Genomic DNA, 15,030 nt, shown 5'->3' with positions numbered 1-15,030 from the left:
GTTGAGAGCCACTGTGTTAAGGGATATCAATACAAGTGTAGGAGTACTTGTGGCACCTTAGAGACTAACCAATTTATTAGAGCATAAGCTTTCGTGAGCTACAGCTCACTTCATCAGATGCATATCGTGGAAACTGCAGCAGACTTAGGTGTGATGTCTTCGACATTGCCACTCCAGTGTGTAATCGTCCTGGTCCAGACCAATTGAGTGAGGCTGGGAAGCTAGTTGCTACAGTCTCGAGTGGGTGAAGTGGAGAGGATGACCTATCTGCCACTATTCCAAATTTTGTTGTATCCTACAAAAATGCACTGTGATTGGACAAACTGTTATAACCCACAGTCCAGTTTTTAATGAGGTGTATACAATTGACAGTGAGTCTGACCATCAGGATGAAATTGAGGCAATGATACCCATTTTTGATGTCTGCATTACCTCACTAACCTTGACTATGAAGATTTGGTTAAATCAGAAAGACACCCATGTTATGCAAACTAGCAACAGCATGGGAAAAGCAAAGCAATCTCAATCAGTTATTTCATGATGGGGATCTCAACATTCTATTGTCGCATACTTAAATAGAAGTAACCTTCAAGGGTTTGATTGTGTTACAAATAATTATAATTGTCATTATGTTAATTTTATTTCGCCACTTACAATGTCTGGTTAAAGAGCAAAAAATTTAAACAAATGCTTTACTCGCTATTTCTTTTGTAACTCTGAAGAGACAAGTTGGTGTTACTGAATATCTTACTTACAGCTTTTTGCTTAAATAAATGGCACCATTTACAGTGACAAGGCAGGGCCTGTTGACCTACAAACCAGACTTTAGCTCACTCATGAACCAGACTCCCATAATCCTCTTTGGTTACACTAAGAAAGAAAAATACAAGCTTGCTGGACTTGTTAAGAAAGAAATAGTGACCTTTTCCTGTTCTTTTGACTGTGCAAGCAATGTCTTCAACTGCAACAGACAGGAATATATATATACAAATATAACGTACCTATGCTAAAATAATGAGTAAGTAAGCAGATGCCCAATTATGTGCTTAAAAATTTATTAAAAGTACCAGACTCATGTATCTTTATCTACGTTACGGAAAGAGGAAATAATGGAACCTTACTATAAGTATTAGCAAAGGATAAGCAATTATCAGAACCAATACAAGACTGTGATCAGCTTGTCACCACTGTAGGGTCAGTTCTACGGATTGTGGTAACTATGATTGATACCTATTTCTGTTGTGCGCTGTCTTGATATCTAATCTTTTAATAAATTCAATCACTCTGACTTAGCCGAGGTCTTTTAAAATTCCTTTATAAAATTCAAACTATATTAATGATCAGCTATTGATTAATTATTGACTATTGGTTATTGACTATTGGTTATTGATTATTGGAAGCCCTGATCTTATATATATATGTATATTGTGTGTGTGTACGTACGTATATATGAATTTCCAGATCTGCAGCTGGAGTAACTCCACTAGTGCACCGTTGACTTCACAAGAGCTACTGTGATTCAGACCATAGAATCATAGAATCATAGAATATCAGGGTTGGAAGGGACCCCTGAAGGTCATCTAGTCCAACCCCCTGCTCGAAGCAGGACCAACTCCCAGTTAAATCATCCCAGCCAGGGCTTTGTCAAGCCTGACCTTAAAAACCTCTAAGGAAGGAGATTCTACCACCTCCCTAGGTAACGCATTCCAGTGTTTCACCACCCTCTTAGTGAAAAAGTTTTTCCTAATATCCAATCTAAACCTCCCCCACTGCAACTTGAGACCATTACTCCTCGTTCTGTCATCTGCTACCATTGAGAACAGTCTAGAGCCATCCTCTACCCATCCAGCTGAGTAGCTGGCCACATCTTTCATTTCATTCAAAATGTTGTGGGTTATGTGACTCTGACAAGCTGTGGAGTTATCTTTGATAACAATTGGGCTCCTGCATGGGAATGAACTAGGACTCGAAGGCTGCAAAAGGCTTTTCTCCCCCCTCGTCTCTCTGCTGCATGGATTTGGGCTCTAAGGACCGCAACATGTCACATCATGTCAACTGGTATCTCCACTCCTGCTCATTTCACTGCCAAATCCACAAAAGACCATTTTTATTTATGGGAAGAAAGCTTTTTGGACAGCTGGGAATGGATGTTTCACACCCAAGTGCAACTCACATTTCTCTTCCACTTACAAAACTGAAGGGAATGCTCTTTCTTTTGTCCCGTGCTCTCTTTTAGAAGATCAGCAGAAAGCCAGATCCACCATCAGTAAAATGCTTGGGCCTTGCTTTCAGATTTAGCAATGGTCATCTTTTGCTTTGCAAACACTTTATCCTGCTTTTTGTTCAGACTGTTTTGGATTCCTGAATTTCAAATCAAGCTATCGCACCTGGAAAAGCAGCTTGATCTTGGCACTTTTTGTAGAGCTGCCTCCCATACTGTGAGACAATAGACTGTAGCCTTTCAAACAACTACAGATATTTTTTTAAAATGAGTAAGAGTCCCTTGTTGGGACTAAGGCCAACAATTTAAACAGTGATCTGTCTTCTGGGTGTCTCAGATTTTAGTGCCCAATCTGAGACACCTTGAAACTGATTTTTCTGATCATCCAATGAAGCTGCAGTCAGTTAGAGAGACTGCTGAAAGTGCAAGACCACTGCTTATCCTACAGTATTGTCTTAGGCCTTGTCTACACTATGGGGGTAAATCGATCTAAGCTACGCAATTTGAGTTATGTTAGTAGCATAACTCAAGTCGATGTAGCTAAGATCTACCACTCTCCCGTCAACTCCCCTTGCGCTTCTCGTTCCGGTGGAGTACTGGAGTCTATGGGAGAGCGCTCTGCGGTCAATTTAGCAGTTCTGTACTAGACCCACTAAATCAACCCCCGGTGCATCCATTGCCACAGTGTCAATCCTCCAGTAAGTGTAGACAAGCCCTTATTGTTTCCTTGTGCTCCACTGTGTGTCTAACCTACCTGCTGTCTTTTGTTATAAACGTATATTGTGAGCCCTTTGGAAGAGGGATCATTTTTGTTCTGTGTTTGTACTGAGCCTAGCACAATGGGTTCTGGTCCATGCTGGTTCTCTGTCCTGGACACAGCTACTTGTGTCTGTCCCATGCTTGAATCATAGAAGATTAGGGTTGGAAGAGACCTCAGGAGGTCATCTAGTCCAACCCCCTGCTCAAAGCAGGGCCAACACCAACTAAATCATCCCAGCCAGGGCTTTGTCAAGGGAGCCTTAAAAACCTCTAAGGATGGAGATTCCACCACCTCCCTAGGGAACCCATTCCAGTGCTTCACCACCCTCCTAGTGAAAAAGTTTTTCCTAATATCCAACCTAGACCTCCCCCACTGCAACCTGAGACCATTGCTCCTTGTTCTGTCATCTGGTACCACTGAGAACAGCCGAGCTCCATCCTCTTTGGAACCCCCCTTCAGGTAATGGAAAGCTGCTATCAAATCCCCCCTCACTCTTCTCTTCTGCAGACTAATGCAAGTGAGGTGCCTGTTTTGAAATTCTGGTCCATATTCCCCACAATCCCTGTTTTCACATTGTTACACAGACATCCAGTCCCACACTGCAGACAGATGAACCATACCTCTTTGAGCACAAGCACACACTTGCCAGGCCCAACAGACTGAGGTAGCTCTGCTATTCTCCCTTTGTTTAAATATGGACCTGAGAAGCAGCGATGATTGATGAAGAGCTGGGGGCAGCAGTATCGCCCATTGACGGTACCTGCAAGAAGAAAGCCACGTTACCAAGACTGCAATTGTTTTCCTGCAGCAAACCTAAGGGTCTCTCTTCTTTCTGCTAGACGCTTGCAAAACCACTGGCGGTAGGATTGGGTCCCTGGTAAGCACAGCTCAGTGTCCAGAAAAATCTCATTCATGACACCATCAACAGTACTTATAGGGCCCACAATAACAGAGTATCTGAGTGTCTCATAATTGTTAACCCTCCCCTGAGGTGTTATGACAGATGGGAAACTGAGGAATAGAAAGTATACGTGATTATACCAGGTCAAACAGGCTGATCAGGGAATTGAACTCAGATCCCGAGCATCCCAAGCCATCATGCTAACCACTGGGCATGCCTTCCTTTAAGCACAAGAGTTTAGGCCTCCATACCAGCTACTATGAACAGTACAAACAAAGGGTTAATTTCCTGGTACAGGCTCCTGCGCCTGGATTGAAAGGCCTGGACGGTGCTGGCATGTAACCGTGTGGGTGAACTGTGGGCCTCAATAACAACAGAGTGCTGGAGAGTTTAAGTGCTCCACAGCTTTGGCTGGGAGAGATTGCCCCTCAGCTCTGTGGGGAATGAGGCAGCCCTCGTCATGTTAATTTGAGTCATAGCCCATCTCTTCTGTAAATCATATCCAGATTTCCATACAGCTCTCCTGGCCCTTTTACCATTCTTGATGTCTTCCCCTAGCCCTCTGTTGAGGAATGGGACCTATTGTGATCTGACTACAAGGCTAGGAATCGAGATTTAGAGCTCTAACTGAGGTCTGACACTACCTTCTTTTGTGGCCTATGGAATTTGCCTCATTTTCCCCACCTGTAAAAGAGGAACAATAATATTTCACTCCCCACTGTACCACTGTCACAGGGATGGCGTAAGGGCTAGTTAGTTCATGATTCTAAGTATTATCATCTCCTCAAGCACCAGTCACAGAAAGAAAAGCTGGTGACCTCCCAGTAATCTACGCTTTGAAGAAACCAGGACAAAAGCAAATTTAAAAACGTGGCTTTCAAACAAAGGAGTAATCCCAGTTTAGATTCTGTGTCATGAACTGTCTAAATATTATGCACTAAAATATGCGACCTTCATTAAGGGGGAAACAAAAATCACTTTTGGTTGTAATAATGGTTGATGTGCTGTACAGATAGGCACGCAGAGAGATAATGAGGCAAATTTAGTTCTGGTGTAAACAAGTGCAACGCCATTGATGCCAATAGGAAACAGCTGTATCTATTTACACCAGGGCTTTATTTGGCCTGACATCAGGACACTGTCTGGAATGGAGCTCTTCAAGGGTCACACTCTCAACACTTTTGACACCCAGAGGCAAATCCAGGTAACTTGAGACAGAGAGCGAGAGCGAAACGGACAGACAGACCCACACATGTGCACACAGATCCTCAGCTGATGTAAATCAATCAAATTTTATTGACTTCAGTGGAGCTATGCTGACTTACACCATTTGAGGGTCTGGCCCTGGGAGTATGTGTAGGTCTGTGTATACCACATCCACTTCTCACCTCTGGCTTTTCCACCCTGCTTTTGACCGATGAAGTCTGAAATGATAAAGGAGCTTTCGAGTCGCTGAACAGACTCACCTGTTGTGTCTGGCTGAGGAAGTGGGCAAAGGTCATGAGGTATTTTCTCAACAGGCACTGCGGATGGCAACCTGCTTAACGACAATACGATGCACTTAATACCAGGAGCCTGGGTGATGGATCAGAACCTGAGCAACTCAAGGTTTTGCATCAGTCTCATTAAAGTATGGTCATCACTTAGTACCCTGATATCTGCATGGAGATTATAATACTGCCATTTTGGCTTATATCCTCAAAAGGATTTAGGTGCCTAGCTCCTACTGAAATCAATGGGAGTTAGATATCTAAACACCTTTGCAGCGGTTCTCAAACTCTTGTACTGGTGACCCCTTTCACATAGCAAGCCTCTGAGTGTGCCCCCCTCCTTATAAATTAAAAACACTTTTTTATATTTAACACTATCATAAATGCTGGAGGCAAAGTGGAGTTTGAGGTGGAGGCTGACAGCTGGTGACCCCCAAGTAAAAACCTCATGGCCCCTGAGGGCCCCCAGTTTGAGAACCCCTGCCTTTGAGCAGCTGGGTCTTTAAACACAACACTATTTTAACTAGAATGACTCTGCTATGTCTTATGGTCAGGGATCCGTGCATTTGGGGGCTTTCACTGAAATTCACCCCTGGCTGCAAAATTGTGCTCCAGAATCTGAACTTTAATTTCTTTAAAAAAATTAAGTTTCTGGCTTAAGGATGTAAAGATAACGTTAAAAACATGAACCACGTGTAAACTGATGCAGCATTGTCTGCCTGAGTCTGCAGGAAGCCAGAAACAGCTTGTTAAGGTATGAGCTACCCCATCGATCCCAGTCAGGGCTCAGTGGGCAGCTTGATTTTGTGGATTCTGGAATTTTTTCCAACTTGCTGGAATTCAGCCTTTCTGTCCCAGAATTCACAGAGTCAAATTACAGGGCAGACCCTACTGAGATAACACTCTGAAACATCCTGTTCAGACTAGTGGCTATTTTATTTTTGAAAGGGACCCTTGCAAAATATTCAGCCGCAGGATTGACACTGTAGTTACTAATATGATGGACAGTAGAACCTCTGAGTTACAAACACCACAGTTACGAACTGACCAGTCAACCACACACCTCGTTTGGAACCAGAAGTACGCAAACAGGCAGCAGCAGAGACCAAAAAAAAAAAGAAAAGCAAACACAATACAGTACTTTGTTAAATGTAAACTACTAAAAAACTAAAGGGAAAGCAGCATTTTTCTTCTGCATGGTAAAGTTTCAAAGCTGTATTAAGTCGATGTTCAGTTGTAAACTTTTGAAAGGACCACCCGAACGTTTTGTTCAGAGTTACGAACATTGCAGGGACGAAGACCCTCCATTGCCGAGGCGTTCGTAAGTCTGAGGTTCTACTGTAACTGTTGTACACCATTCCCCAGAGGAGAATCGAATTCATCTACATATTGAAACTGCTTTTAAACAGAAACCTACTGCTTTTCTGGTTGCACAACTGCAATCTTCCTCTTCTTTCGTACTGCAAAATGAGAGAGGAAGAGAGAAATATATGGTCTGTTGTATAAATGGCTGGAATATAAAATCACATGTAACACAACGAAGGGCTCTTCCACGCTCAGCCCCACTTTTTGTATTATTATTTTTGTTACATGAGCCGCCACACCATTAAAAAATGAGCGTTTCAAAGGGGCTGCTGGTACTTTTAATTTTGCTACTGCAAAGTCGATACTGATTTTCCTGGGATCTGTACTTAGCAAATATTCAAATAAAAGGCGCATGCGTGCAAGATTGCATTTTGCAAGCGCGATTACCCCAGCACGGTCGCACCCCATCTCTAGATTGTGACAAGGTCGCTCAATGTTGCCGTGGCAGTAGCCTTCCAAATTAGGTCTGTCTGTCTGATTTTTGACTCCGATATATTTAACTCTTCAAAAGGGTTTGTCGCTTTATTTTAAAAGAACATTTGCCTTTCAGATGTTAATGAATATAAACAGACTGATGATAATTATTTCAGCTGGAGATGGGAGATTTGTGTTCATCTGATGACACCAGTTCTCGGGATCTCAATCCGGGGGCATGACCAGGCCCCAGGGGAGGGCAGGATCGTGCTGACCACCTTCCCTTTTTGTATTCATAGAAGGTTAGGGTTGGAAGGGACCTCAGGAGGTCATCTAGTCCAACCCCCTGCTCAAAGCAGGACCAATCCCCAATTTTTGCCCCAGATCCCTAAATGGCTCCCTCAAGGATTGAACTCACAACCCTGGGTTTAGCAGGCCAAATGCTCAAACCACTGAGCTATCCCTATTGTTAACTGTTCTCTTCCCCTTGGGATGCTGGTTTTCATCCTCCCTTTTTTCTCCTCCACACTCAGGACTGCCGCATTCCCCCACTGATCAGACATCTTCACCACGTCATCAGGCAGAGTTGGGAAGGGTGAACCTTCCGAAGAGCTGCCCAGCGCCTCCTCTGCTCGCAGGGCAGCCGTGGGGGTGTTTCTGCAAGAAGCGGTGAAAGCTAACACATCCTCCTGCTGTAGCTGCTCCTCTGCCCTGGTCTTGCACGACACCCACCTTCTCCCCAACCCCTTCCTCTCTTCAGGCCAACCACACGCCACAAGGGAGAGACACAGCTTGGAGTCTCTTTTGGGCTCCACTTCTCTGGCTCTGGCTGGGTCTCCATGAATCAGAAGGGCTGCAGCGGCAGCATATACAGCCCTGGAGGGAACCCACCTTGACTCCGGGAAAGCATAGATCCAGATCTCAGCTTTGTGCCCAGCATCTCTCTTTTTAAAGGGCTGGGCCCAAACCCCAGAGCCAAATTTTTGGAAGGTTCCCAGCACATGGGTCCATCCTTGGGGTTTAGGTCCATCTCTTAATGGGACTAAGGAATTTGGGACCTGCTCCTGCATAAGAATCTCAGTGGGGACTGTGGAAGCAGAAAGCTCGCAGGATCTGGGCCCGTGGACATAAACGGCATCTCTCCTCTCTGGTGTAAGAAAATAGAGCAGCTAGTCCTATAAAATCTCCAGGACAATCAAGTTTTTTAAATACATGGATACTTTAAATCAGCAATACAGAGGGATGGCTTGGGGCCTGATCCTGCTCCCATTTAAGAGCCAGATTTGGATACCCTTTACTCATATGAACTAGTACCTTCCTATGCTTTGATAATAATGGGACTCTCCATGGAGTAAGGCACTACCCAGTGTGAGTAAGGGTATCAGAGTCTGGCCTAAAATCAGTTCTAATTTTAATGTATCTGGTGTAAACTGAGAGTAATTTTGATGATGTCAATGGAATTAGACCAGTGTCGAAGGGCAATCTTTGGGTAGGTCTACACTGCAGCAGGGGTGTGAATGGCCACTCGTGTAGACACACCCACTGGACTCTAGCTAGCTTGCTAAAAACAGAAGTGAGGCAGCCCCGGTGTTGGCTTCAGCGTGGGCTGATCCCTCGGGTACGTACTTGGCTTGCGCAGCCAGAGCTGAAGCCCCTGGGCCGTAGCATCCTCACTTCTATTTTCAATGAGCTAGCTAGAGCCCAGCTAGCACTGGATACATCTGCATGAACTGCCGTCCACACCCGCGGCTGCCATGTAGACATATCCTTAGCGTTGGGAAACGGTGCTAGGCTGACCGCTCTGGAGAGGGAAGCCCTCGGTTTTATTTACCATCTGGGTACAGCACGGACAGTCGCAGTACCGGCTTCCCCACACGTGTTCCTCAATCCTGACCTGGAGGGTAAGAGCTCTGTGGTGGCATGTCCCTAAGTGTCTAATTCAGTTAGGAGCAAAAGCTCCATTGAAAGTCAACAGATTTTGTGCTCCTAACTCCCTTAGACATTTAGGTACATCCCACCACAGAGCTTTTACCCTAAGTGTCTAAGTGAATTAGGAGCATAGGTGCCATTGAAAGTCAACAGGTCTTGTGCTCCTAATTCACTTAGGTCCTTTGGAAAAATCCTCACTGTATTCCATTATCAGTTCCTTGTGCTGTCCAATTCCTGTCCTCTCTGTTATTATGTCTCTCACTTACGATATGTCTACACTGCAATCATGGGGTATGACTACTGCATGTGTAGACATACTTGGGCCAGCTTTGATCTACCTAACTAGAACAAGAGCAGGGAAGCCATGGTACCACATGGTTCAACGCAGGCTATACAGACCTGACCAGAATTCTGAGTAATTCCTCACACACGCAACCACAGCTTCACGGCTCTGGCAGCTGAGTTAGCTAGATCAAAGCTAGCTCGGGTATGTCTACACAAGCTGCAGTTGTGGCCAGTGATTGCAATGCACCCTTAAAGTCTCTGTCAAGTATTTCTAAGGGACTGTGTTCTCCTTAAGGTCTTGGTAGGCTGAGGAATTAATTTCAGCATGATAAAACCCAGATACCATTGTTACCACCATGTTAGAAATACCCAGGGGCACATTCCGCAACCCTTAGTCACAAGAGCAGCAAATAGTCCCATGCATAGAGGGATTCCTTGGGCGAACAGGTACTAACTACTCAGTCCAAGGACTGCAGAGTCTGATGGCCATTTAGGCAGGTTGGTAGGTAGGAGGAGCAGATTAGGTACATGTGACACGTTGATTAAGAAACCCATGTGTATGGTGTCTATTCGCTTGTGGTTTCGTGTACTTACACACTGCTTTGTGTGGCGGTGTGAGGTTGTAACCATTTGCTTCACACCAGCCGACTGGGAAAATGTCCATCGACTCTACATCAACTACATACTCCGGAGCAGGCATCTGTAAACCTAGAAACACAAATTTATAATGCAATTTACACACGGGATGACTGAGCTCGGAGCAGTTCCAGCATTCGTCACAAACCAAGGCAAGGAAACGATGGCACACATAAAAATAAATTGGCTTCCCTGCATCGAAATCAGGCATCATTTCGTCTTCAATTTCCTACAGGTAGCAATGACAAGGCTGTTGCATTTAAAGCGCATTGTGATTCCACAGCAAAACGGCATTAAGAGACTATGAAAGCTGTACATTGAGCAACTGAAAGTCAGCAAAATGGCAAGGTTTAAGGCCATGTGAGCCCTTTCCCATCCTGATACCACAGGGCGTGATGAAGTAAGCCCTTCGCTCACAGATTCACAGATTTTAAGGACACAAGGGCTCGTTATGATCATCAAGAGACCCCATGAAATCCACTAGGGACTTCGCTATTGCTATCAATTTTATGTGGAAAGTGCTCAGATAGGACAGTGACAGATAGGCAGCAGCATAAAACCCGGAGACAGACAGATTTTGTTCGACTTCCTGCAGAGCACAAGCTATAGAATCTTCACCCCACAATTTCTGCCTCAAGCCCATAACTTCTCTCCCTCTCTTAGAAAGACATCCAGTCTTGATTTAAAGCTCCCCACTGTGGCTCTGAGCCAAAGCCCCTGAAAAGATCCCCACTGATTTAAAGGGCCTCCGGAGCAAATCTTTTGTCGTCAGCCAGGACCCTCTTTAATTTATCCCGACCTGTTCCATCTGTACTGGTGTAGGAAGTTCACCTGCCATCTGCTGGTTCCAGGCGAGGGCCTATAGGTCCAGCATGAGAAATCTCTCCTGATGAAGATGCGGGAAGTGACCGGCGGGGTTATCAAATGCTCACATGAATGATCAGGAGACAAGGAGCTTGCTCTCCTGTATTCTTGCCTTTGCATCTGTTACAGCATCCCCGCCTCCTGCTTAATGCAGCGCTATTTGGGAGTGCCCAGCCAGCTGACCGCAGGGAACTTTCCACTAATGAATGTTCACCAAGAGCCAGCAGTCGAACTGAAACAGTAATTGAACTTTGTGAGGGCAACACAGCCCTCTGGTGAGGAGGTGCCTGCAACAATGGACTCTCCAGCCCAGCGTGAGAGCAGAAGGTCTAGCGAATACACAGCTGCAAAGGCATGAAAATACAGCTGGGAGCTCATCACACTGGAAGAAATTACAAAGAAAATGATGCTGCGTGTCTCCATGGCCCTCATTAGAGTAATGGCTGAGCACCTTGAAATCATTCATGCATCGGATCCTCAGCACCCTCTTTGAGGTACCATCCCCGTTTTACACGTGAGGAACTGAGCCATAAAGCAGATCGCAAGACCTGCCCACAGACACACACGAGGTCTGTGGCTGAGCCAGGAATCGAATCCAAGTCTCTTGAGTCCAAGACTACCCTTCCTCCCTTGTAGGATCCTCACTAAAAATGCTGCCAATGAGGAACGGCCTGTTTTAAAGCATGGAGAATTGTAACTCCTTCCACTGCAAAACATCTCATCCCAATTTCTGTGTTCGACTTCAGCTAAAGACCTGGTTCAAAGCCCAGTGATGTCAATGGAAAGATTCCTATAGAAGTCAATGGGTCTTGGATGAGGCCCTAAATGCACAGCAAGACGCAGGAAATCAACTCAACTCCAGCACCAGTGTCATGACCAGGACGTGGACAGTCAGACCTAGTGGTCAGAGCAGGAGTTGGGAGCCAGGTACCAGGAGGTCAGAGTCTGAGACAGGCTCATGGGCAGACTGAGAATCAGGCACCAGGAGGCAGGCAGGGTCAGGTTACCAGAAGTTCAGGGTCAGGCGCCAGGTTACAGACAGCAATCAAATAGCAAAGTCGAGGCCAAACCAGGGTGGGGAGTCAAAGTCTAGGGTCGATCACAAGCAGGGTCTGGAGCAGAGACAGACAAGCAGTCTCTGCCGCCGAGATAGCTTCCCTTCATAGTGTCCTGATTTAAGTACTGGTATTGACCAATCAGTGGGCTACAAGGGGCCGCCACTCAAGTCCTGCTGGGTGGTACGTCCTGTTGAGCCCAGCCTCACAGGGTCCACCCATGGGAACTGTGGTGGTGCAGAGGTGCCAGCAGGCCAGAACCTGCATGGTCCCACGTTCCAGCACGGCAGGTTCTAATACTGAGATGACCTAGGACATCCTTTGCTTTCATTACTGCAACTGCTCTGTGTTACTGTTCTGATCCAATGTTCTTTTCTTTTTTCTGCTTACGACAGGTGCAACATTAAAGTTTGATCCTAAAAATTTACAACAGCTGCCACTCCGAATGGCAAGGACGCACCATCATGTTTATTTTCTCATCCTGCCACGCTGACGCAAAAAAAGATATGTACATCCAACCACGCCGGACTGGCACTGTTTTTTACGTGAGCTTCTGATAACCCCGCCAGTCACTTCCCGCATCTTATTGCTGCACTTAGCTTGAGTCGTATAACAAACTGGAAACAGCTGGTTTGCAATTTCTGTTTGCTTGATTTATGCATTTTACAATCACTGTCTTCACGGCCTAAGAAATGGCCACAAGAATCGAGACATTAGGAATAAAAATAGAATGCATGAAGAATGAACATTTCCATCTCCCATTAAATATATTATTACATTATTGCAACTTCAGCAGCAATTCTTGAAAATATAAACCCAATTCATCCCTGAAAAATTACTAGCATAGGGTTTTTACTTCACCAAATTCCTACTGTAGCCGTACATATTATGCAGAGGGTATACATTATTACTAAATGCAAACCAGAAAGCTTCAGCGTTAAAACCTAAAATGAACTAGTAAAAATTTACAATGCAGATCCTGAGTAATAAAGTAGCAGAAAGTGATGGGTTACACACACACATAGTCTCATATCAGCCCTATGCATCTTTCCCGCTTTGGGTGAGCTATACGGCCACTCATTAAATGCTCCGCATGAAGTTTACAGAATTTTGCTACTGCCAAAAACATGATTTATTCAGCAATGGTCGCTCATGTATAACTCAACCTGGCTTAACTACTGCAGCCTGTTTTACAGACACAGTTTTTGCTGTCGAACTGCAAAACTGGAACGGCACAACTGGGTACAATCTGCCTGCTGCTTGGACCCCTCACCCAGCGCTACAGATTCTGACCTGCCTAATGCCTGGTATCCTGACCTTGGCCTGACTTCTGGTGACCCGAATGGTGCGTGACCCCCTCTGGGTTAGTTCGACTGGCTCATGCCTGATTCCTGGTCACCTGAACCAGGTCACAAACCACTAGACTTGGTCGCCTATCTCCCAGCCCTGACAGCTGCCAGCAAAATCTCATCTGAATCCCTAATGCTTACAGATTTAGCTGAAACGCGACGTTTTATGTCCCTTCCAAAGCCTCCTTTAGCATCAGCTATTCTAAGGACATAACATTCACTAGAACAGTAACTGTCACAGGCCCAGACTGTGATGCCATTGCTCACAATGAGTAGTACTGGAAGCTTCAATGGGACAATCCAGGGTGAAAGGTGCTTTTCGAGGGGATATCACACGCTTGCTCATAATTAGAGCCGGTCAGGAATTTTTTATGAAACTCTTTTTTTTAAACCAAAAAACGATGCGTTATAGAACCCAAAACTGTTCTCAAAACAGCGTCAGGGTTGACAAAATGCCCGACTCAAAAACTTTTGGGTAAAAAAAAGCTCTGAGATTGTTGAACTGAAAAATTTCAGTTCTTTGAATTGCGGTGACTTTTTGGTTCAAAATTTTAATAAATGTACACTAAAAAGGTAAAAGGCACCGCGTTACTTTCGTTTACACCTCTGGGAGACTTACACTATGTTGGAGCTCAGTGAGTTTCCTCACAAGGTACGTCTACACTTGAGCTGGAGATATAATTCCCACATACCTGTACAAGCTCTGATTGAGTAAACGTGCTAGAAATAGAATGCAGCCATGTTGGCGGGAAGGGCTAGCTGCCCCAAGTACATACCTATCGGAGATGCTAGGCACGCTCTGAGTACATACCTATCAGAGATGCTAGGTATTCAGGAGGCTTGCCCCTCCCAACACTTGTACTGCTGAGGCTATGATGCTATTTTTAGCGCACTCGCTCAGTTAGAGCTAGAATGGGTATGTCTCCTCGAGCTGGCATTTACACCTCCATTTCTAGTGTAGACGCACCCACCGTGTGCTGGGTTGGTGGAGATTATTTTTATGAACACAACTGGAACATTTGATCTGTTTGGTGTTGTGAAATTCCTTGATTGTATGCTTTGGTTGTTTTATATACTTAGGGTTTAAGCCAAGCCCTGAGTATTAGAAGTCAGGATGAGACCTGGTGTGGGATAGATTATCTGATATCTGCCTTCTGCAGGGTTCTCGTACCTTCCTCTAGTATCTAATACTGACCACTGTTGGAGAAAGGATAGTGGACTGGAACTAGTGGATCAGTTTTAGATCAGGGCTCTAGTGTGCAGATGAATTTCAGATAACAAAGCAGGATTCAAGGAAAACTGATTTCTGATTTGGATAAGTAGTTACAAATTCAGTCCAAAATGTTGCATCTTGAGGTGTATAACTTGAAACAATGCGTATGTTAGAATCCCTCACCGAACTTTGACTAACACGAATCTATGCATCTTTTTATTTATATTACTGCAGCTCTTAAAGGGCCCAACTGAGACCAGGTCCCCCACCGGGCTCAGTGTTGTACATAAACAACTGGTTGTGGCTATGCCAAGGTTTTAACCACACTTTGGAACAAAGGTTTGTGGAGTGTCCAGATTAGCATGTACAATCATGTTAGCTAACTTGAGTTAAAGGCATATCAATTAATTTGAGTTAAAAAATTCTAGTGTGACAAAGCCATAGTGAGACAATCCCTGCACTAGAGCTTCCAGTGGAAAATGAAGGAAGCAGAGGTGAAGTGAGTTGCTCAAGGTCACACAGCCGGTCAGTGGCACCGCTGGGAATGG

At 44.9% G+C, this 15,030-nt stretch overlaps 1 protein-coding gene across 3 annotated transcripts in view; it reads right to left on the bottom strand.

The window, feature by feature from the left end:
* The window catches only part of SFMBT2 (Scm like with four mbt domains 2), a 189,652-nt gene that overhangs the window by 34,245 nt on the left and 140,377 nt on the right, over positions 1-15,030 (bottom strand). For 2 of the 3 annotated variants that reach the window (XM_073328832.2, XM_073328828.2), the window contains 4 exons: positions 9,960-10,073; positions 6,790-6,832; positions 5,349-5,419; positions 3,602-3,741 (listed from right to left, as the gene is read on the bottom strand). In XM_073328832.2, the coding sequence (XP_073184933.1) occupies positions 3,602-3,741; positions 5,349-5,419; positions 6,790-6,832; positions 9,960-10,073 (368 nt within the window). Of the gene's footprint in view, positions 1-3,601; positions 3,742-5,348; positions 5,423-6,789; positions 6,833-9,959; positions 10,074-15,030 lie in introns of all 3 variants that reach the window. The other variant, XM_073328829.2, reaches the window with a different exon arrangement.

Source organism: Lepidochelys kempii, chromosome 1 (genome assembly GCF_965140285.1).
Source record: "Lepidochelys kempii isolate rLepKem1 chromosome 1, rLepKem1.hap1, whole genome shotgun sequence".
Classification (NCBI taxonomy): domain Eukaryota; kingdom Metazoa; phylum Chordata; order Testudines; family Cheloniidae; genus Lepidochelys; species Lepidochelys kempii.
The sequence above is the reverse complement of the archived record's forward strand: the minus strand, read 5'-3'. Positions and strand labels throughout refer to the sequence as shown.